Below are 23,065 nucleotides of genomic sequence, written 5' to 3' on the forward strand. Positions count from 1 at the left end.
AGCTCTTAAAAATAAATTTAAATTAAAGTCGCTGCGCAGTGATATGAAATTTGACTCTGTGTTTAGATTAATAAAACATTCATGTATATACATACATACACATACATACATACATACATACATACATACACACATACATACATTCGTACATACATACATACATACATATACATTGATACATACAAGTAAACATTCCCCATAATTAATGGACATTTTCAAGCTATATCACTCAACTTAACACATTTTTACCTATTTCAAATGAATAATTGATATATTGACGAAATCCAGGTTTAAGAAATGCATTATTTTGAATAATAAATTCAGTAGACAACTAGAATTTTACTAAAATTAAATTTTAGTATAGTTTATTGAAATGAAAAAACACTTAAGTTGCAACTGAGGGCACAATATGTTTGGATACATTTAGTAAAAATCGAAGTGCCTAAGGAAACAGCCCGCAAAATTCTTAAGTGCTACGCATAAAACATGTATTTAAAATCAATTTGTTGGCAAGCTGATGTACATAGCTTAAGATTTAGGACGGTTATACACATAGAATGCAACTTCTGGTATGTATAGGCATAACGGGTAGATTTCAAAAAGTGTTATACAAGAAAAGTTGAACTGGTAAGCTAATTGGTTCACAACAACAATTTGAAAAAGCTCAGAAAACACATAACTATGTATGTATGTAGACAAATGGCTACGACTAGACTACAAAATTTTCAAGTTGACCTAACTGCTCTCCTCTACATGTCGTTTCATTTACTAACACTTTTGTTGTTCCCAATAACAAATTCATATTTGCGCTAAACAAATGCCCACAAGACGCTTGCACACGTTCCCTATAATAATATCCAGCTTAATTGACGCACGCTCCACAAATGCATTAGCTCTATTCAACTCTAAAAATGTCTATTAACGCTACTCTCTAATTCTGTCTACCATAGTTGCCTTTTAGCAGTACAAAGATTTGGAAAAAACCACTTGTTCTTGTGTGTTTAATAAGTCTCACAATTGCTAATACATATTTATCGAAATGCAACGTTGTTATCGTGTGCTCAGCTACCGTTAGTTACGTATACTTAACATGATCTCTTCAGTTTTAATTCCACTTTTCCAATTCAACCGTTTCGTAAAGTCTCGTAAATAGTTTTTAACTTAGTTCTATGCTACTTATGATGGATGTCTTTGGCTTCCGTTTTGCTTTTATGTGCATCAAGTTTTCAACTCTATTATCTATAAAAATGTAATTATAATTAATCGATAATTATCGATAACACGTTTTCAACAGTTATGCCGTTTTGGTTATAGTTTTTGATTAAACGTTCAATTTTTGTTTTGATTAATTGATGATTCCTTTCGTATGTGTGTGTTTTTACTATTTAGTAATCAATTCTCTACAAAAGATTCGCTTTGGTATAAAATTTCAAGTCTAACAATTTGCTTCAATAAATTCCTTATTCCAACTGAACTGCAGCTGAAATTTGTTGGCTGAAGAAACTTGTTCTCGATTGGATAAAGTAGTAAAAGAGTATTGTACCCTGTGTGTGTTTCGAACTGAATCGAATCTAGTTATACATATTAAATAACATTAAAATACGAGTATACGGCTGTTCAAAAGCCAGCAGAACTTATCCTGTTGATTAGTCTAGCCCGGTTTCGTATTAGCCATGTTAACTGAAGTACTTCAGGCCCGCAATCAACATAAACTTTTCGATGAACAGCTCCGAGTCCAGCACCTAGACGATACAGAATTCTAAATAGGTAAAGTTATTTTTAACGAAGACTTCTTCATACCGCAATGTGGGCAGCTCTTCCGATCAGCGTGTTGGCTGTGTGGGGCAGGGCGTGGTGCACATCGAACCGGGCGAGCGTCAGTTCCGGTCGGGCCAGGATGGGCGCAATGACATTGTGCACCATTTCCCTGCAGGAGTAAATTAGATAAATCTGGTAACTGGCAATGTCTTACATAAAGCAAACCGGGTTTGAACCAGAAACTGGTTCGATTGGCTTGGATTGAAACTTATTTGGCCATAGATTTGTGAATGTGATTAAGCAGATACACAAACCAGCATCTTCTATTATCTGAATTCAAGGAAGTATGTACCTGTAGATTGTGCCCAAGGAGGAGTTATCCCGCATGGCGGCCTTGCACAGCTCCAGACGCGCCGAGTGCGCGGGTACATAGCGATCCTGACTGGAGCCGCACAGCAGAATGTTGCTGAAGTGATGCAAGGTGCTCCGCTGGCTCAGCCTGTAGAGGAAGCTGTTGCGCATGTCCGTGGTGTCGCGCATGCACAGCTGCAGCAGGGAGCCGGACTTCTTCCACTTTTGCATGAACCACATGCCTGATGGAAGTAGAAATGCAGCAATTTGTTCTAGGATTAGCTACGGTCTGACTTACCCATGTTAACCAGGCCGCTGGTGTTGTAGAGCGTGCCCAGATGTGGACCGGAGAGCGAGAGGAAAGTGTGCAGGCGCGGCAGCAGTGGCCGCATCTGTGGACGCGCCAGGGCGCTGCGCACTATGATGGTGCCCAGGGAATGGGCCACGAACGAGATGCGTGCTGGGTTCAGCCCGCAGCTGTCGATATGGTAAAGAATCTCGGCCACCAGCCTGCAGGAAAAGCTCAAAATCAAGTTGGTCCGATCATCAGGTGAACCAATTATTGGACTTACCGATCAGTCATGGTATCAAAGTCGGAGAAAGTGTCGCCCTGGTTGCGCTCGGACATGAGAAACTCGAGATTTACGCCGGGCAGACCCAGCTCCAGATAGGTGCGCACCAGACGCAGATCCGCCGAATTGCCATCCAGTCCGTGCACACAGATGACCAGGTGCATGCCATTTGGTGAGAAGGCGCGATACTCGTCACTGATGTAGAAATAGGGCAGCTCCGAGGCCAGCTGCACGTAGTCGGAGTAGATGTTGCCCTGGTACTTGACTTGCTTGCGGAACTCCTCGCGGCACTTCTCGAACTCCAGCAGCGAAATGCTCGGACTGGCCTCCTGGCCAGCCTGACCAGCCGGCGGACTCTTGCGCTTGTGCTTGGCTACGGAGCCGTTTGATGGCTTGCCACGTCCCACAACTTTACCATTGGCATTCTCCTTATTCTCGTCCGGCTCCGCATCCAGCCCATTCTCCTGGCCGGGCGTTTTGCATTGATGCTGCGGTGGTCGCTTGAGCTCCGCCAGGCTGTGGGATTTCAGCACCGGCTTGTTGCTGAAGATCGCTGGCGTGGACATAGGACGCAGCGACTCGTAAATGTGGTACACTGGATTGTCAATGGCTCCGATGGGCTGGCGTTCCTTGAGCGCCGATGCCGTTGGCGCATTCAGCACATGGCAGGGCATGGACTTGGCCTTCGACTTGGTCACGGCCGGCGGTGCAGGAATGGCTAGTGGCAGGGCAACAGGCACGGGGATCGTAGCTGCAGTTGGAGTGGGTGCCGGTTCCGGTGGTGGATCGCGAAACTCATCGGGTGGCGGTGGTGCAACCACCTGGTCCAGCTCCTGATCCTGAAACTGCTGCGGCGGCGGCAGGCATACGGCATCCAGCGGCTGCATATCCTTTAAGCTGGTTATATCAAAGTCGGACTTGGACTTTTCGCACTTGGCGGAGGCGGTGCCGGCTTTGTGCCGGCTGCGCCGCGGCGGTGGACGTTCCAGGTCCTCCACCTCGGTGGACTCGCCATTGGGCAGCTGACGCAGCCGATCCAGCTGAAAACGTGAACGCTCCTTCCTGATTGTCACGGTCACGGATGAGATCTTCTTGTGCAGCTCCTTCTCCTTCTCCTGCTGCTGTTGTTGTCGTGCGGGCGTGCGGCTCTGGCTGGAACCCGCCGACTGGCGCTTTCTGGTTTGCTTCTGTGGTTGCTGCTGTTGCTCCAGTAGTTTCTGGAGCCGCAGACGCAGCTGCTCGCCATTGAGCCGCGTCTCCAGGCCCATGCCCATGCCCAGGTTGAGCTGTGTCTGCCGCTGATTCTTCTGATGCTGCCCGGTGCTGGTGATTGTGTCCGGACTGGATATGGCCAACGAGCTGCGCCGGCTGCTGACCCAGCCGCTCTCCTCGCTTAGCGAGGATGTCGAATTGCTACGCTGTCTGCGCGCGTCCGACTCAAATTCCGGTGGCGGAGCCAAATTGGGCAGCGATTCACTGAATCCGCTCGTATTTGGATCGCTGCTGTTCGTGTTGTTGTTGCTGTTCACCGTCGTTGTGGCGTCCAGCCGGAAGGGCACACTGCTCGAGCTGAGCAGCTGCAGCTTTTGCATCATGTCGCTCTCCGAGCTGCTGGACTCCTTGCGCAGCGTGCCCGCGGCCTGACCCTGGCGCAACATCTCTTTGATGTCAGACACACGCACCCGGGCTATCTCCACGGCTCTGGGTATCTGAGAGCTGCTGCTTCGCGGCATGGTCGTGTACTGGCTGGGCGGTGGCGGTGGATAAGAGTTGCGCGGCGGCAACATGCTCTTGGGCAGCGAATTGTAGGCGCCAGTGCCCACAGACTGTTGCTGCAGCTGCTGCTGCTGCTGCTTGGGCGGATTGAGCAGCTTGATTTCGTGTAAGTAGTCGAATTTGCTGGCATTCCCGTAGCGCTCCCGGAACTCGCAGATGTTGCGCATTAGGTCGTCCGCCTGGAGTCGGGCCAGACCCGCGGGCAGCGTGTTGTAGCTCACCTGGCGTCCATTGCAGGCGGGCTCGAGCATGTGCGTCTCGGTGGTGGTCTGGCCGCCATCTAGCTGATCCAGCGACTTGCTGTGCCGTGTGGTTGGCAACGTGGGCTCATTGCCCTCAGTATCGAGATCCTCCAGCAGGCCGGTGACCGAATGCCTGGACAGATTGTGACGCAGGGCAATTGGCTGAGCCTCCTTGTTGCTGGGTGCTATGGTCAGGCTGGCCTGCAGCACCTCGCCGCCCAGCGCGAAACGGGGCGTGACCACGCATTTGGCATGCGGATGGGCCGGGCCGTTGCCGTTGCTCGGCGGATAGTCGTAGTCGAAGTGACAGGCCAGGCAATCCTTGGTGCCGTTCAGGCTGCTGCTCGAGTGCGTCTTATCCGGCGTCTTCTTCTTGCCCGTCGCGGTTGTCTCCTCCAGCTGCGGATCACTGCCGGAGCGACGCCTCGCGTAGCCGGCACCGGGCACCACATACCGATCCTCAAATATCAGCGGCAGCGACGCCGCATCTCCATCAATGGGCGTGCAGTGGACGGGCAGCGGCGGCAGCGACTGAAGATAGCGACTGCGTCTTGCCAGCTCCGCAATGCCCGCATAGCCCTGGCAATGACCCGGACTGCTGTTCACCTCCAGGCAGCCGGCGGCCGCATGTCGAGGCTGTTCCAGCACAAAGAAACCCTCGGCAAAGCGGCGCACCCGCAGGATGTGGTGCTTGCGGGCGAGCAGGGTGTGCACCGCCGTCGAGGATCGAGAGGCGAGCAGCACACGGCGCCACCAGAAGATGTTCTCCGCGCACAGCTGCGCTATGTCCGAGTTGGCCAGCGTGGCAAAGTCATCCTCCGCCTCGAGCAGCTGTAAGAGAAACGTACGAATTAAGCAGCTGCACCCGGTGCCTATTCCCACTTACCTTGGCCTGTTCCAAGAGCTGCTGCAGACGCTCCCCCGTGTCGTTCTCCCTCAGCGGCGGTGAGCCAATCTGTGAATTGATGCTGGGCGGCAGCACGGTACTGAACTCGTTAAGGGTCGCCTTCAGCTGCTCGATGGCGCCGAGCAGCAGGCAGCAGATGTCCCGATGGATCTGGCGGGACTGCAGCAGACGGCCGGTGGGCCCGCCGCTGCATTTGGTGGTGCCGCCAATCTGTGGCCCAAAGAACACCGCCTCCAGTGGGCCCGGCGAGGTGTTCCCACGGCAGCTCAGCTTACCGGCACTCCAGGGCTTCGAGCTGCGCGGCGCGCTGCAAAAAAAGAGCAAATGTGATCAGAAATGGTTAATTCTAAGGCAAAAAAAGAACTACAGTCGGTTCATGAACTGAACCCACACACACATAGAAAGCGCTGCAAAACTGGCGACTACACCAACTACGAGTGGATGAAAGTAGAGAGATGCCGATACGTTTATTGAATCTTACCATAACTTTACAAATGAGAATATGCTTTTCCTGTACCGGAACCCGGGTACGTTTTGTAGTCGTGTGTTAGAGTCGTTCCATTCGTTAGATTGTATATATATTTTGTATGGGGTTATATACGATATTGATTTGGTTTTCGATTGGGTTACATGTTGAGATTAAAATATGAAATAAATGTGGTGAATTGAATATAAACAATAACAAAAATGCTTTCGTTCTACATTTCGGGCATCTACCAAGATTGCACACGCAAATTTTCGCGGCTCGAAACGAAGCCTCATTCTTAGGTTCGGTTCGTGAATCTACTTAGATTCTCGATTCGAGCTTTGATCCATAAATTGTTTTTTTTTTAAATTAAAATATATTACACTAAAAAGGACTTGGGATCTAGATTTCCTCAAGTGCTGAGCTCAGAATTTGATGGAATATATGTTAATTCGTAATTTGACAAATTTCATAATTTAGAAGAGGTAAGGTTTTCATTGAGCCAAGTTAACTTGGATCGATTCAAAGCTTGGCTTGTTCAAATCAATTTGGGTTTGCAATCTTGATTGATTTAAAAACTAAATGGTCTTAAAAGCTATTTTATCTAAAGGGACAAACTATAAAGTTGGAATTAAAAGAGCAGCTGCCAAATTAAAGGTAAATTCAACTTAAAGTTAAAACAACTTTAAAGCATTTAAATACTTTTAAGCTGGCTTTTCTTGAATTCTCTTTCAGTTTCGCAGGTGGATAATCAGGCAATTTACAGCTCCCAGCCGGAAGGTTGCGATGAAATGTAATCAACATCAGAATTTACAGCAGACAGGGGCCAAGGTCGACAAGGAATCTCAATTCCAATGGGCTAATCTATTATTCATTTGCTCCAAGCTCGCTGCTTCAGGGATTTCAGTGGGCGATTTTAGGATTCGTATTAATAAATTTGGCAAGACTTGGGCCTATTTAAATGCCAGGTGGGGGGCACAAGTTTTACTTTTCGAGCGATACAAAATATAGTTTAAAGAGTTTGTTGCACTAAAAACTTTGGCCACAGCTGCCGCTGCCTCCCCGCTCAAGTTATGAGAGGGGGAGGAGGAGTGGGTGGGCGTGGCATATACAAACTTTTGCTGAATCAAACGGCGTAAAAATTGACTGCGCCATGGTTGCAGTAAGTTGCTGGCTGGCAGCAGCAGTAGCGATGCCACGCCCCTGCCATGAATGCCGCCCAAATGCTGCAGTCTGTTGTTGCAGTTGTCGCCAAGTTTCGCCCGTCGGTCGAGAAGAGGAAGACAATTGAAATACGAGAGTCATTAAAATATGTATGCACACAAAACCAGAACTGGAAAAGGAGCACGAGTAGGAGCAGGAGCAGGTGCAGGTGCAGGAATAGGAGCAGGAACCAGAGCCGGGGTTGCTTTTGTATAATACTGTTACCCGTCCAGACAGCGGGGCTCAGACGGTGGGTTGTGTGCAATTTTAATGAGTTGGAAATGATTTGTGCGGGCAGGCGCTGCTGCTGGTGCTCCAATCAAGCGCAGCAGGACACGCAGGACATCAGGCCACAGGAGGATAAAATATATATGACTATCAACATTGACATTAGAGATCATGTTGTCAACTCTACTTTGCATGCCTGCCCAGACATACTCGATGCCCCGCCCCCTGCTGCTGCTGCACTCACTTGATATATGGCTGATGCAGGGCCACGAGACTGGCATGAATGCCCACACTGATGGCCGCCAAGTGGAAGTAGTCGAACAGCACGGGCAGATGATAGTGCAGGCCGCGTCCCGGATGAAAGTTGAGCTGCAGGTTGCGTGTGGAGGCCAACGTCAACTGGCTGGTGCCATTCTGTTCGCCGAACCACAGTTCCAGCTGCAATGAGAACTCAGCTCGTTCGATGGACTCCTTCAGGTGACGGCTGTCAACTGCAAGCAAGACAGAAACAGATAGAGAAAGCAATGGAGAGAGAGAGAGAGGGAGAGGGAGGTTTAACTTAATGTTGTCATATGCTCAACTCGAGCAGCAAATCCCCAGCTCAAATATGTAAATGTACTCTAGTTGGGTGTGCCCGACCAGCAGATACCCTGAATCCAGCATCGTTACCCAAAATCTAACTACCTTCTACATACTGTGGGAGGTATCTAAAAGGTCATATACAATGCTTACAAACCATGTCTAAGGAATCGATATTTATCGATATGATGAAAAAGGGAGAATGTATCGAAATAGATAATAAATTCGTATATATATATTCACATATTTTTCTCAGACAGAGTGATACGACTAGATCGACTCGGCTTCTAGTCCTTTTTCAGGAATCAGAAATCAGGAATATAGATTTTTCGGCTATACCCGATTTCTTCCAGCTGTTACATACATCTGCACAAAAACATGATGCTCCTTTGACCCGTTCGTGTATAAAAATTAGTTGAGGCATTTACAGTTCTGGCGTGTCCGCATATTTCAGATGCTTCTGCGCCCACATTCGATTTAGGCTAGTTTCCCCTACCAGGCACCAGATATGCTCGATGCTCCATTAACATTGATTATCGGTTTTCGCTTAGGCCATCGTGTGGCTTGGCCACAAACGAGCTTCAAGTGTGTTAACACAGTTAATGTTGTGGCAGGTAAACTAATCAATGCCGCAGATATGTATGTGTGCATGTGTGTGTGTGTGTATATTTGTATGTGCTTGAGTCATAAATTCATCAAGGTATTAACAGAAACTAAGCGTAAATCTCGTTACTAATACACTTTAGCTGGCCACAGTCCATGTCCTTGCTGTCATTTAATCAAATTCAATTCACTTTACACGTCGATGCGTCTTTCTGGCCAGCTATATGTTGGCCAATACACACACACACACAGACACACACAGCCTTAAGCTGTACGTGCATCAAACTCTTCTGTGTGTGGCATAAAATTCATTTGTTTTCATAAAATGGGGATTTGCGCGGCTAAAGCCAAAGCCAAGTCTGACTTCAGTCGCATTCAAAGGCAATAAAAGAAAAGTTCTCCCTAAGCTGCCGACGCATTTCTCCTCCCACCTCCCGCAACCCGGGCCACCCACTGCTGGCTGTCTGAGATTTGTTTGGCCTCCTTGGGCATTGCTCATACGCCTCGTGTGACAATTGCCTGACAGGTTTTTGTTTGTGTTCTTTTCTTTATTTTTAGTTTGGTTTTTATTCAGCATTTATTTCATTCTGCTGGCATTTTTTTTTAAACGCTGAGCTCTTTGAGTTGAGTGTGTGGCAAATCCCCTAGCAACTTTTGTGGCATAGTTTATCATGCTGCTTTATACTGTTGCCCGTGACAATTTGCAACACGCTGCAGTTGCAGCAACGCACACCTGTGCGTCGAGACACGTGTAAAAGAGATAAATTGCATAGCTACTCGAAGCAGCGCTCTTGTGTGGAGCTCTGCTTAGGCACCCTAGAAACATATCCACATCAACTAAAACAAAAAGCTGTCAAGTAAAAGTAACTTTTTTGTTTTCCTGCGGTTATTTCTTCTTTTTTTCTTTTTTTTGTTGCCTTTTGTTGCTGCCACTTGACAAGCTGCTGGCTGTTGTGTTTATAGAAGGACCCATCACAAGCCGACAAAACTTGTCCAAATGAATTAATCACTTTACCCAACAGCCGAGTGGATGATGTTGCTTCAGCAACAACAACGTGTCGATGAACTTGAGCCCAACACATCGAAGAGGCAGCCCCGAGAAGCTCGGGTATCTGATGAAGTCTGGCAAGTGCTCATCAGCCAACTATGTGAAAGAGGTAGCCAGGAGGGCTGAGCAAGGGGGCAGCTTATAAGATTGAAATACATTATATAATCACTAAGGCGTACCTTGATAATATATTAAGCTTTTATGTGCCAAGCATAAAGAAATATTACATACAATTTCATTTGTATGTGTCTCCTCTAATCAGTAACTATTTATTTCAAATGGACATTCTGTGAATGGCCTTTCATAAATGTCAAAAGAAACTGTTTAAAGGATTCAGTTAAAACTGATTGAAACTAAGTTAATATAGATAATCTATTTAGAATCTAGTTAAATGTATGTATATTAATATTTTGAATATGTAGTAAGAAAAGCAATATACAGACATAATATTTCAAAAATAAAGTGTTTTATTAGCAATCGATTCCTAAATAGCCATTTTGAAATTGAATATCAGTCTCCTACCTAGCTATTTAAAGCTCTTTTCAAATATTTTTTTAAATTAAATTGATGTTTAAAATTGAAATTTGAGCTTTTAGTTTTTATTACACAGTGCACATAAAAACGAATGCATGAATATATAAAAATAAATAAATATCTATATTCATGCAAATAGGTTCTACTTGCAGAGTATTTATTTTTATTTTCTTGCCGTAGAATGGCGAACAAAACATTTTGGCAGCGTTTGCTTTTGTTGTTGTATTTTTTTTTTATTATATTTATTTATGATTATTTTCCTTTTTTATTGCCATGCCCCCATTTATGAGCGCCTTCGGCGACGCCCTGCCCCTCTGCCATGCGACCCACGAAATTGACTTTCAATTTGTTTTCCATTTTTGCGCCTGGTTAGCTTTTTATGCCATTTTCATATTGTCTGTCTTTTTGTTTTCCTTCTCTTCTATTTTTTCATATGCTTATCTGTGTTTTTTATGCCTTTGATGCTCGAACTATTGTTGGGTGTGAGCTTGCAAATGCCTTCAAATCAGGTCAATGCAACGGGCAAGTTCTTTGTGTCCTTTGGTGCAAATTCAATTTAAAAGGCAACAAAGTAACGAAAGAGGATGAAAACTATTTTCAAAGGGCTGCCAACTTGGCCAGCTAATTGCCTGCGTGTGCATGTGTGCGTGTGTGCGTGCATGCGTCTCAGGGTGGGCGTGGCTCTATTGGAATGCAGTAAATGCAATTAGAGAGCCGATGCCAAATTAAAGTTCTAGCTATAACCACTTCTATATACTTGTGGCAACTAAGTATAAAGTATCCTATATATAGCTGCGCAGCACTGCTGCCAATTCAGCGGTTTTCTAGCTAACTTTTGGATACATACAGTCGTGACTAATTTGAAACTGATTCAACTATTTTTTATGCTGGATTCTGGCACTTTTTTGGTCATTTCCCAGAGCTGCAAACTTTTGCCCTGTTGACACGCGACAGAGCCAAAAAGTTCGTGCAGCGTCAAGCATTTGATTTATTTATCGAATTGAGTAGCAAACTTAAACTTTGATTTCAACTTTTGTGGCTCGACGGGGCGCCAGCTGTGCCGCCCGCCAGGAATGCGGCAGTTGCGTCTTGGCACTCGTGCCACATGCCGCAAGTGCCCAAAGTGCAGATTATTTTGGTCGTCTACTCACCCAACAGATGACTGCGAAAGTGTATGACATCGCGCAGCGGCACCTCCTCGTTGCGATAGAGTATCTGGAATATACGCGAGGCGCCGCTGCCATTGATTATGGATGCGGATGTGCAGCTGCCGATGCCCGGCACTGTGGCAGCATCCACCGGCGAGGCCAGTTCATGTTCACGCTCGCTATCACTGGCTGGCTCAATGGAGCCGGCGCCGTGTCCGTTGGCTCCATTCGGTTTGATATTGCTCGATTCGGGTATGCTTGTCTCCACCTGGACGGGTAGGCGTGGCGAAACGCGCAGGCCGCAGCGCACCTGGTAGAGTCTGCAATATATATAATGGAGAGAGGGGGAGAGAGAGGGTGTGAGGGGCGGGTGCGAATGGGCCATATTAATCATCAATTGATACAGACTTGCACATAAATTACGCATACGCCGCGTGTAACGCCTGCAAATATGCTCAAACAAAGCATTATTAATGTTTATTTTGTGCACCGCTTGGTAAAGTACAGTTATTACATTTTAAACTCTCGTTCAATTTACATAATAATTATTTCATTTGTTTAAATATTCACATATTTAAAGCTCACGTACACACATTATGTTTACCATAATTAAAAAATTGCCGCACACAATTGTTTTAAATTTATTCCGTTTTTCTACAATCACTCTCTTTTTTTCTCCTGACATCTCTCTTTCTCTCTGTGGAATTGTTTATGTTTTTGCGCAAATTTCATGCGAGCTTCTGCTTTTTTCATGTATTTTTAACACACGAGCTGCCCGGCAATGGCCGCCCCCCTACTGCCCCTTTTTGTGCTCTGTCGGCCACTCGTTCATCTTCAAGGGCTGCCGTCAACAGCAGCACAAAAAACCAATACAACAACAACAGCAACGAGAACAAAAAACAACAACTGCATGAAATCGCATAAACACATTGCTGACAATTAGTGTGTGCTACGGTTACTGCAATGCCACGCCCACTGTTGATTGCCTGTGCAACCTTTATGTTTGTTTATATTTCTTATATTTGTATTGGCATACACGCTGTGACTGTGAAAAGAGTATATTAGTTTGGTCTGACTGTTCATACTCTCAGAAGAATTTATACCCAACAATTAGAAAATCTTCTTAATTGCCTCCTAAAATCGTTCCACAAAATGGTATCTGACTTGCGCTGAGAGCGTGTATTTTGCAGTCGGTTGCACCCGACTGAAATATTTATACTTGTTTTTCTTATTGCATTGCGTTCCGTTTTGTTTGCCCAACACTTCGAGGGCGTAAGTTTCCTGTTTCTGTGTAATCTTTTAAAGCTTCGAGCAGAAGCTAAGAACCTTTTTTTTCGTTTTTACAGGTGCATATATACATTTATATTACGGATTCGTGTGAAATAAATGAATCGCACTCATATGTAGCTGTTCCGCGTAATATATATGAACATTGACCCAGTTTTTGCTGAAGATATTTGGCGTACTTGCCAACATATGTGCGAGTTTTTAGGTCTATTGCAACATTTAACATTGCAAAATGCATTTAAATATAAAATTACGCAGAACTCTTGCAGGTATTTCGAGCTGCCAAGCTACTTATGTATGTATGCATCACATTACTTATCGGCTAGAAATTGCAAATATATAAATATATATTTTATTGCTTTAAGAAAATGTTTTCTAAAGTCTTTTCATTCGCTGTTTAAGTTAAGGTGATTTCCCTGTGAAATACATTTCTGATGAATTCTTTTATATTTAGTATTCAATTTGAATAATATTTTGTGATAAAAGTTGCCGAAATTATTTTCGTAGCATTCCAGTACATATTCTACCTTTCTCTAGACTACTTACTGCCTAAAACTTAACTAAATTTCATATTTGAAGATATTTTTGGTTTAATTTTCCGACTAATATGCACGATCTCAATAAATATAATCACATAAATATTGTAAGAAAATATTAGTTAAATTTTCAGAAATGTAGAATATGCCTAAAAAAATGTTTCACTCTTATTCTCATTATTGTATAATCTACCATATTATATACGTATTTTTTTTAATGATTTAGTTCAAATGTATATGGCTTAGCCCAAAAGCAGAAACAACTTGGGTCCCAACCATTGCAATTGTCGAACCATATTTGGTAGATGCCAATTTTGGTTAGAGATCAACTTTAGCCCGAATCTTGAGTTTGAAAATAAGGACGGCATGCCTTGTTTTCAGTACAACGGGCATGTACAACTAAAAAGTGCATTAGTTTTGAAAATGCACAAATATAATTAAAGCATTGCGTCAGCTTTATAAATAAATTTTACACGAGAACCAGATTTTTCTAATTTAACTTGGCCTGTCAAGACTTGAAATACTTACCCGCGTTGAAAGAGGTCCACATTGAAGAACTTGTGCAGCTCAACGGAGAACTCGATGGTTGCCTGAAGATCACCCATGGCTACGGGCGCTTCTGTTCCTGCTGCTCCAGCTACTCTTTGGCCCAGTGGCAGACTCCTGGACAACTGCGGCTCAGGTTGTCATTCAGTTTGTTGGACTGCGGCCTGCCGTTTCGGGGTTGTGGGTGCGAGCGCAGCTGCTGAAAACTGTGACAGAGAATCTGAGAATGAGAAATCGAGAATTAGTTGGCACTGGACGCCGGGGCAGTTGCGAGCCAAGTTCGATTAGGTTTGCACAAACCGCGCTCCCAATATATATTGCACACTATTGGCAGCTTGAGCAATTGATTGGCTTGTAATTGTGCAGAAACTGTGCCAAGTGGGTTTAGCCGGGTGGTCGGGGGTGTCAGTGAAACTGCCAGCGGCTGAGGTTAGCAGGTCAGCCACAGTGAACAGCAGCAGCTGTAACAGCAACGACAACAACAGGAAAATGGGAACCCCGCGACGGTGTCACAAGAATGAGGCCAAAAGCGAAGGAAGACAAAAACCCCGACGACAACGATGGATAAAACTTTTAATCGTCCAAACAACAAAAGCCTCTCTCGTGTTTTTTTTTTCGTGCCCTTACAGAGGGTGTTACAATTTTTTGCACGTATTGTGCGACACACAGAAGGAGACTTTTCCAACCCCATAAAGTAGAAAGTGAGCAGCAACAACATTATATAGTCATGTCAGTCTGTCTGTCTCACTGTAATATTCCCAGTTTTACAGCTATTATTTTGATAGGAGCTTCTTGTCGGAGTCAACCGGATTGAACTACTATATCAAAAATTAGTTAAAGGAATCACCACAAAAGGTTTGGTTTGACTAAGCTACCTATATATGCGCATCTTATCTGATTAACATTGGATCCATATTTCATAGGAATAATCTATTTCGAGTAGAACCGATCTGATCTGTACTTTAAATAGCTGAAACGAACGGGGCGTTAATCAGCTTTACTATGCGAGCAAGGTCTTACGACCAAAGTCTTTTCTCCTATATCATGAAAAATGTAGCTGAGCATTTGCGAGTTTCACTGTTTGACTCACATATTCGCTTGGAATTGTCAATAATTTTCTACTACTATATCATATAGCTGCTGTGGGAATAATCGGTTGCTTTATCTGACTGCAAGGGTATGTCATGTTCGGCTTGTTGTTATTACTTGTTCTTGTTGTTGTTATTGTTGTGGTGGCTCTTGTTGTCAGTCAAGCGCAAAACCCACGCAGCGACGCCCACAATAACATTAATGTGCTGCAGTTAATGCCGCAGTCAGTTGTTCTGCCTGCTTTACTTGCTCTATCTCTTTCACTCTCCCTCTCTCTCTCTCTCTCCCACTCTCTCTCTCTGTCACTCTCTCACACGCTGGTTGCAGTGGGTCAAAGGCTGCCCTCGCTTGTTGACACAATGGTAAAAGACGTTGATGAAAGAGGCGCCGGTTACATTCAATGTGTGTGCGTGTGTGTGCTTGTGTGTTTGTGTGTGCTGGCCAGCCCCTTTGTCAATGTGGGTTAACCAGACTGCGCCATTTTCTAAAATGAAGTATATTAACAGCAGAGCAAAAGAGGAAGAGTATGCAAAGGTAGAAGCAGCAGCAGCAGCAGCTGTAGCACCTGACCAGTGTTGCCAACTGTCGCTTTAAAAAAAGTAGCTAAATCTGATAATAATAATAGCTAAAAGTAGCTGAAGCAGTAACAAATGTCGCTAAAAGTAGCTGCAACCGTTTAAAAATAGCCAAAATTTTGGGCATCTGCAAATTACAACAGTTTTAGGCTGACGGAAATTAGATGAATTAGCAAAACGCCGTCTGACGAGTACAAGTGATGACGACATGTCCTTAGACACATTCGCAGCCTAGTTGTCACAATTTTGATTTATTTTCTCATTAGGCGTAAGCTATGCCCCAGCCAGCCCTTACAAATGTCGCTTAATATTCACTCAACATGCATATGAAATTTAATGCCAAGTTTACGGAATGCGAATTTTCGGTTTTGGGCGAGTTGCTAAATTAAAAGCAAATTTGCTGCGACTCGAAAGTTTTGTCAATGTTGTGCGTTGAGCGTGGCGCGTGCTTTGCTCTTTCAGATGACATTTTTAGCTTTTAGCTCGAGCTCAAAACAAACATTACCCATACGCAGTGTTGTCTGTTTGGATGGGAAATGTGCATATACTTTGGAACTGGGTCAACTAAAGTTTCATGCGAGCAGACAAGAGCAGGAAGAACCATAACAAAATACACGCAGCAACATTATATAAAATACAAGTGTGCACAGACTGAGAAAGTGCACGACTAAAAGATACCCTTTTCGAAGCTTAGCAACATTTATTCGTAATAAGACTCCCAAGGGATTTCGAAATAAACCAGAGCGTCCTTTTTAAAGTAGTCTCCATATTTTGGAGTTTTTTAGACAGATAGCTAAATGGGCTTGGCCTTCTTCAGCCTGCTTCATAATTATGAACAAATACTGGCATACCCTTCCTTCAGATCGCACATAAGGACAGGGCATAATAAGACAGCAGGGACAATGGGGGAAACTTTTTAAAAGCTCATCCTGCACTTTGTAATGGGCAGCGGCAATTTTTAAGTTGAGTTTTGGGATTTGTGTGAGCATTTTGCCAACAATTGAATACTTTTTAGAGGCTTAACAATGCGGCCCCAACGAAATGCGGATTTTGGGGCAAGTAAGTCAGCCACAAAGCCTATAAAGTTGATAGTTTGAAGTGATTTGCAAACTTTTTAATTGGAAAACGAGTGGCATCTAATCAAATAATAAGTTCGTTCGTTTGTAGACATGTTTTATGTAATTCCTACTGTCGTTTCTCAGTATATTCACAACTTTAAGCATAAGCTAAGTACACTCGCTCAGCTTAAGCACTAAGTTCCCATCGAGTACAGATAAAAAGCCACTTGAATCAATGGAACAAAACAAAACACTTTGCCACAAAGATACAACAGGAACACAGCGGAACAGTGCGACTCAACTAGGACAAAGGATCTGCACTTGAATGCGAATCAACAATGATAATGATTATGATAATAGCAACGGGCATGATGTTGATGATAATGAGCATCATGCCAAAGACATTGACTGCAGTGGAAGACAGAGACTGGCGCGGATTTTTCTAATGTCCTGTCAATGACAACGACCCCCCAATAAAAAAGGAAAAATCAAACCGTTCGTGCTTATCGTGATAATGATGATACCAAATGCCTCTCGGAGTGGCACGGAATCGAGCGCCGAAATGGCCCTGGCCATCATCGTACCACTCATTTATCCACTGTCTCGCCAGCTGCCGCAACTTTCTCTGTCTATCGCTCACGTTTCGGGCACCCCGAAATTATCGCCTTTTTTCTGTCTGGTCGCCCCGCCCGAGTCCTGCTTGGCACGGCCTGGGCTTGGGCGTGGGCGAGGGCGAGGATGTATCTTGCGTCTACGTACGGCCCGTCAATGGCAGAGGCGCGTGAGTGTGGGCCCTAGATGCTGATAAGAGTCGGTCCATTGCCTCGTTTTGTGGCACGTTTGTTTTCTTTATTCTCTCTTTTTCTTGAAAAATAGTGCCATGAAGGCTCACTCACACACACAGACTGTGTGTGAATGTGTTAATGTCTAAGGTCATCTTCGTCCTTTTTGTCGATGGGCTCTTGATAAATGAATAGCTTTCATGTTCATATTTCAATTTAATTCTGTGCGTCGGCCCATTTCCGAATCGGATTCATGGCACTCTCTTTTATTTTGGGCTAAGCAACAGCTCTCGGCTATAAATTCAATTAAATTTCCAATTTTTTTTATTGTTATTTTAATTAAAACTTTCATAGCTTCGTCTGCCAGTCAAATCTAATCAGTTTAATGGAAAATTGTTTACATATTGCTTGATTGAAAATTTGCCAACATAACCAAAAACAAGATCAAAGTATTGGCGAGGGCATCAGAGAGAGAGGAGGCGAGGGATAGAGAGAGTAGAAGAGAGAGGGAGGGCGGGGTGTTGAATCTTGTTTATCTCCGATTTTTGCATCATTTTCAACAGCATGCAATTTGTCAAGTTCATGGATTTCCCATAGCTTTTCCTGGAAAAGTTGGCAACATTCGAATATTTGTTCTATTTATATTCTTTTTGGGGTTCCCTTTCAGCTGCTGAGGTAATTTGAGACAGTTTTGTCAACTTTGCTTGTTATTTTTATTTTGTTGGAGTCCTCTTTTTCGATTTCCCTGTTAGCCACGCCCCTTTGAGCGCACTTCTTACCATGACAACGGGGGGCCCAGCCAGACAAACAGGAAATAGACAATTTTGTATCAAAGCTGCGGCAGACATTTCAACTGTCCATCTTCCCCTTCCTATCTCTCTTTGGCCCTCTCTAGCTCTCTAGCTATGGCTGTAGCAGAGATCAAATGAAATCGCTTTAAATTATTTAATAAAAAGCCAGAAATGTATCCAAAGCCTTTGCATTTTGTATGCGCCAGCTCAGACACTTTCCCAGGCATGTCATAAAGAATGCCCTCAAGTGCCGCCGTCCGTGAGCATGAAAATAATTTCCCTGTGTCCCCTTCCCAACCTCTTTCACCCCGTGCCGTTTATGCACAATGAAAATTGCCAACAGTTGCAGCTGTCGGGGCAGCCAAAGGGTTGCGCCGCACGTCTTGGCCAAGTGCATCGCGTGCTTATGGCCATGCCAGGGGGTGACTCGGCGCCAAAGCTCACGTGCGCGCTGTCCAAAGAGGCCAAAGCGAGAACAATACAACAACAATAACAACAAACACAACAACTCAAGTGTGGCAACAACAACAACAACAAGAACAACAACGAGAGGAACAACAGCTACCAAATGAAATCGGGCATGAGAACCAGACCAAGTGCAGTCCGGGAATGGGCAACCGTCTGCGAGCGTGTCGCATTACCAGCCCGGAAAACGTCTAGTCACGTGGTCAGCCGGCAACGGGAGAGGGGATTGGAGTTTGAGCCGAAGCATCTAGAAGTTTGCGAACTTCATATGTGAGGGAAATTGTAACTTATTTATGAATTGAGCTATGGAGATGCTGCAAGACAGATGCGACGTGAGTTGATAGAACAGAGAAGGGACATTTTTAAAAGTAAACTTAGTTTTACTTTAAAAGAAATTATTTTTTTTACGCAAAGGTCTAAAGAAATTGCAGCTCTAAGGAGCATATAACTGCAAGTCGGGCTTGAACCGAGCTGGTTTGAGCCTGGAATCCCAAATAACGTTTAACTGTTGACTGTAGCTTGAACCAAGCCAATTGTCCATAAAACGAAAATGAGCTAAGAAGAAAGACAGAGTCAAATAGTATATTAAAATATAAATAGATTAAGATAAGGCTAACACCATAGGAAACTATGCCAGCAGATCTTTAAGCGTTGTAACTCCCAGCTAAACGAGTTACGCGTGGTAAGACTTAATTAGATGCCTCACCGAACAGGACATTTTATGGGTGCAACCAGCAACCACTTGAGTCCCTGCTTAGCCCACTCACAGCCCTATCGTGACAAAGCACGACAAGTTGGCATTGTGCGCACCTGGCTCGGGGCAGAACTGGTTGGAGGTGCAACTTGAATTGGCAGCAGACCGTAAGGCCGGAACGGGGCTCGAAATTGAATTGCGACTTTTTATGCTACCTGACATCTATATATGGATGTGTATGCCGTGTGTCTATAGAGACGGGAAGGGGCTTATAATGGCAACGGGATATTTCATTACATTTGTGCATGCATGAGTGCTGAGTGCCGCCTGATAGATGAGGGCGGGGCACGCCCACACAAGCACATGCACAAACACACACACACACGCACACATGTATGCAAAAAAGGCAACATTGTTGAAATGTGCAAATATTGGCTCAAGTGGCGGCAATAAAAGAGTCGCTGGTTCTACGCCCGAGTGCTGTGTGGGGGCGGAAAAAGGGGCGGTTGCTTCTGCTCATGTTTCCATTATGAGATGTCCTCCAATGTGTGTGTGTGTGTGTGTCGCTTGGGATGCCTTGGCTCAACAAGGCGCAGCCTCTTTCTGTGAGCTGCGCGCAATTTAACATTAAATTAGTCATGCATTTTGTCGCAGCCAATTTCAATTTCCATTGATTGACGATTCGAATTTAGGTTCGAACTACCCTGACCTTTGGCCAGCTCACCGCTCACCGGCCAGCATGGCCCCCCTTTTTGCATAATTGCAAGCTGTCCATGTCATCGCCATATTTCATCGGCTGTCATGGATTTGGATGGATGCGCATAAAAATACAACATAATATAACATGCTTAACCCATGGTTGCCCGTCATGTTTGCATCTGGCCGTGGCCGTTTTGTGGGCCGAGCCAGGGGTTGGGGCGCCCTTGTGGCTTGTGTGGCAGTTAACTTTGCCGTGACATGTGGCAAGCATAAAAGAACCGTAGAATGTCACGTTTGTTGTGGGCCGAACATGACGTCGAGTGGACAACGAAACGATGATGGCGACGACGACGACGGCAAGCATGACAGCTACATGTGACTCACACGATAGGTGGGAGCTAACATAGGAGCAAGAGGGATGGGGGATACAGAGGGATGGCTATGTCAACACATTGCTAAATTACACTAAACAACAAGTTAGGATAGGTTGAGGTCCTTAAGTCTTAGGCTGATAAGTGTGGAATTCCAAAGGAAAGAAAAGCTAAAAAAATAGTCAAGTAAATCAAGCTAAATGTAGCTAGAGCTGATGAAAAATATTCCTTAAATAAAAGTTTCAGAGCTAAGGTGGGGTTGGGTGAGGGGTTAGGTGTTTAAATTTTGGTTACAATCGCTTGAAGCAAACAACAAAAATAGCTTAGATAATATATAATAATGTTTTGGGTAAGAAAATTCGACAAACTGGACCTAGCCTCAGCTGTTAAATATATTTAAATATATACATGACATTTAAATATTAAATGTCAAAACAAAACTTAGAATTTTTGCTTCAATCATTAACCCCTAAGTATTTAAGGTATGTGTAGAAATTACAGAAATATTTCCAAATTAGCATTTTAGTCTGCCTGATTACGGACAAAGTCCATAATTTTGCTGTCTGGTGTCTGAGGGGGGAATTTTATTGGTTGACCGGCAACAAATTTTCCAAAATGACGGTCAGTTGGATGACCTTTAAATATGCGCCTTTTGTTTGTCCATTAAATGTGAGCTTTTAATTAAATGTCGCACAACGTTCAGGGTATACATATATACATATATATATATATATATATATATATATATATATTCTACGCACTTTGGCATATTTCACGTTTCACATAACGAGAGTTTTTCATTTTTCATTACATTCACGTATCGTTCTCTTTTTCATTTTCATTTTAATTTTATTTAATTTGTTTTTGTATTTTCGTTTTTCTTTTTTTTTGAGAGTGCTTTCGCCCTACACATTTTATTTGCGACGATTTTGCTTGGCAATGAAAATGTGGAAAATGTATTTTTAAAAAGTCAACGAAACAAACGCGTCGAATTATCTGTTTGCATTTGTATCTTTCTCTCTGTAGCTAATGCTGCTGGTATATAAGTATGTTCTAGCTGCGTATTTAAATGAAATATATTTTTTAAATTTATTTCTATTTTGCAATTTGCAATTAGCAAATGATTTCAAAATAATTGCGAACAACTTGCAATGATTTATTTATGTGCTGTTAAGAAATTGAATTTCGAATTCAAATTTGAAATGCGTGACTGCCGATTTTGGGTTAGTTTGTGGGTGGGTCGAGAGGGGGGTTGACGAACGGGTTGGGACGGTGCCCATTGAATTAATTGGGCTGCGATGAGGAGGACACTTTGGGCGCCGACCGTGCCGAGCTGTGGAAGCGTGGAGGCCCCAAAAACGGGAGTCGCACACACAAACGGGGGCGTCCTCTCGCTCACGAATTGACTTGTTCTCCTCATTGCTGCTTGCAGAAGCATTTTGCCCTAATTTTACTTTCTGCGATGTTATCAGGACATGCCACACAGACACTCACTCACACCACACACACACACACACACACGAACACACACATAAATAGCGACAAACCCACACAAAGAGCACGAACGAAGCGATTTCCTTTCCATTTTCTGTTATTTTTTTATTTTTTAAATCGCACCCGCCCACATTTAAACACCCTGCCATCCTCCGGGCCGCCCACATTCCGCTAACAATGTCATAATTTACGCACTTTTTCATTTGTTTGTCGTTTAAATGTGCTGCACGGTTAACATTTTGTTGGGTCCACGTTCACGTTCACGTCCACGTCTGCGGCTCGCGTCCCGTTTGCGGTCGCCTAATGAAAATCGAGTGGAAACCTCAACCGAAACTGTGGCAAAGCCCAAAGCAAACTCCGTTCGGTGCGTCGACTGTTTTCCGCCCGCTTATAGAGCGCGCGTCCGTGCCGGGAAAATGTCTACAATGAACTGATGACAGCGTCGCTGCCGACGGCGATGGCTACGGCTACGGCCACGGCTACGGCAACGGCAACGGCTGTCTTGCGCCGGACACAGAGTACGGAGCACGGAGCACGGAATGCGTCGTCGTTGTTGAGTTCGTGCGTTGCTGTCAGTATTAATGGTTGTGGCTATGTTTTGGTTAGCCCGATGCCTTTTGTAAATTATTTTGGCCAAAGAGATGAGAGTTTAAGAGACAGGTTAAGAGAGAGAGAAATGATTTTCGGTTCTCTTTACGTATGTACCGTGGGCTGCTGAGCTGTAAATTATGGCAAATAGTCTACGATTATATGTGAAATGTTTGACTATTAACTATTGTTAGTATTATGGGTAGAATTATTATTAATATTACTGATTTTAATTGTAATTCCTATTTATTTTAGCCTAAGTAGGACGCACTACTCAAAGAATGAGCTGAAACAGACACCCGTTGGTCCACTGACAAGCTCTTAAGCTGGTCTTAAAATTAGTATATATTGCCCATTTTGTTTCAAAAAAAAAGTCCCCTTATTTTTAATATTTTTAAAGTTAATGTTAAATAAAGAATGATATGGAATATATTTAAATAGATTAATAAAGCATACTATAGATTCTCAACTGCATGTGGAATTTTTTAGAGTTTCAATTGAACTTTAAGCAAAATTTTTAATCCAAATTTTAACGCACTTGTTGCCCATTTTATCATGGAAAGTAACTCCTACAGCCATAGTTAGCATACGAGCAGGATTCTCTAGAATATAGACATGTCTTAAGTGAAAGCCATGAGCTAATATTATAACATATATTAATTTCTAGATATCTTC

General features: G+C 43.9%; 1 protein-coding gene across 2 annotated transcripts; it reads right to left on the reverse strand.

The window, feature by feature from the left end:
* Positions 1-332: 332 nt before the first annotated feature.
* On the reverse strand, positions 333-22,350 carry LOC6622756 (protein FAM135A). Of its 2 annotated transcripts, XM_070207972.1 has the most exons (11): positions 21,998-22,350; positions 13,767-14,004; positions 11,419-11,735; positions 7,748-7,994; positions 6,088-6,117; positions 5,586-5,913; positions 2,682-5,530; positions 2,408-2,619; positions 2,111-2,351; positions 1,801-1,927; positions 333-1,742 (listed from the first exon to the last, which is right to left on the reverse strand). In XM_070207972.1, the coding sequence occupies exons 2-11, from the start codon at positions 13,841-13,843 to the stop codon at positions 1,677-1,679; spliced, it is 4,494 nt and encodes a 1,497-aa protein (XP_070064073.1). In that variant the 5' UTR covers positions 13,844-14,004; positions 21,998-22,350; the 3' UTR covers positions 333-1,676. The 2 variants fall into 2 exon arrangements, with proteins under 2 accessions (XP_070064073.1, XP_002047046.1); XM_002047010.4 differs by lacking the exon at positions 6,088-6,117 and having other exon boundaries at positions 21,998-22,349.
* Positions 22,351-23,065: the final 715 nt, after the last annotated feature.

Source organism: Drosophila virilis, chromosome 3 (genome assembly GCF_030788295.1).
Source record: "Drosophila virilis strain 15010-1051.87 chromosome 3, Dvir_AGI_RSII-ME, whole genome shotgun sequence".
Lineage (NCBI taxonomy): Eukaryota > Metazoa > Arthropoda > Insecta > Diptera > Drosophilidae > Drosophila > Drosophila virilis.

What these genes read in the sequence shown, in the direction of transcription:
- LOC6622756 (XM_070207972.1), bottom strand. Translation starts at nt 13,843, where the DNA reads ATGGGTGATCTTCAGGCAACCATCGAGTTCTCCGTTGAGCTGCACAAG. An exon ending in CTTTCGCAGTCATCTGTTGG is followed by an intron (nt 7,995 to 11,418) that starts GTGAGTAGACGA and finishes TCTTGCTTGCAG; the next exon opens with TTGACAGCCGTCACCTGAAG. An exon ending in CTGCATCAGCCATATATCAA is followed by an intron (nt 6,118 to 7,747) that starts GTGAGTGCAGCA and finishes GTTCCGGTACAG; the next exon opens with GAAAAGCATATTCTCATTTG.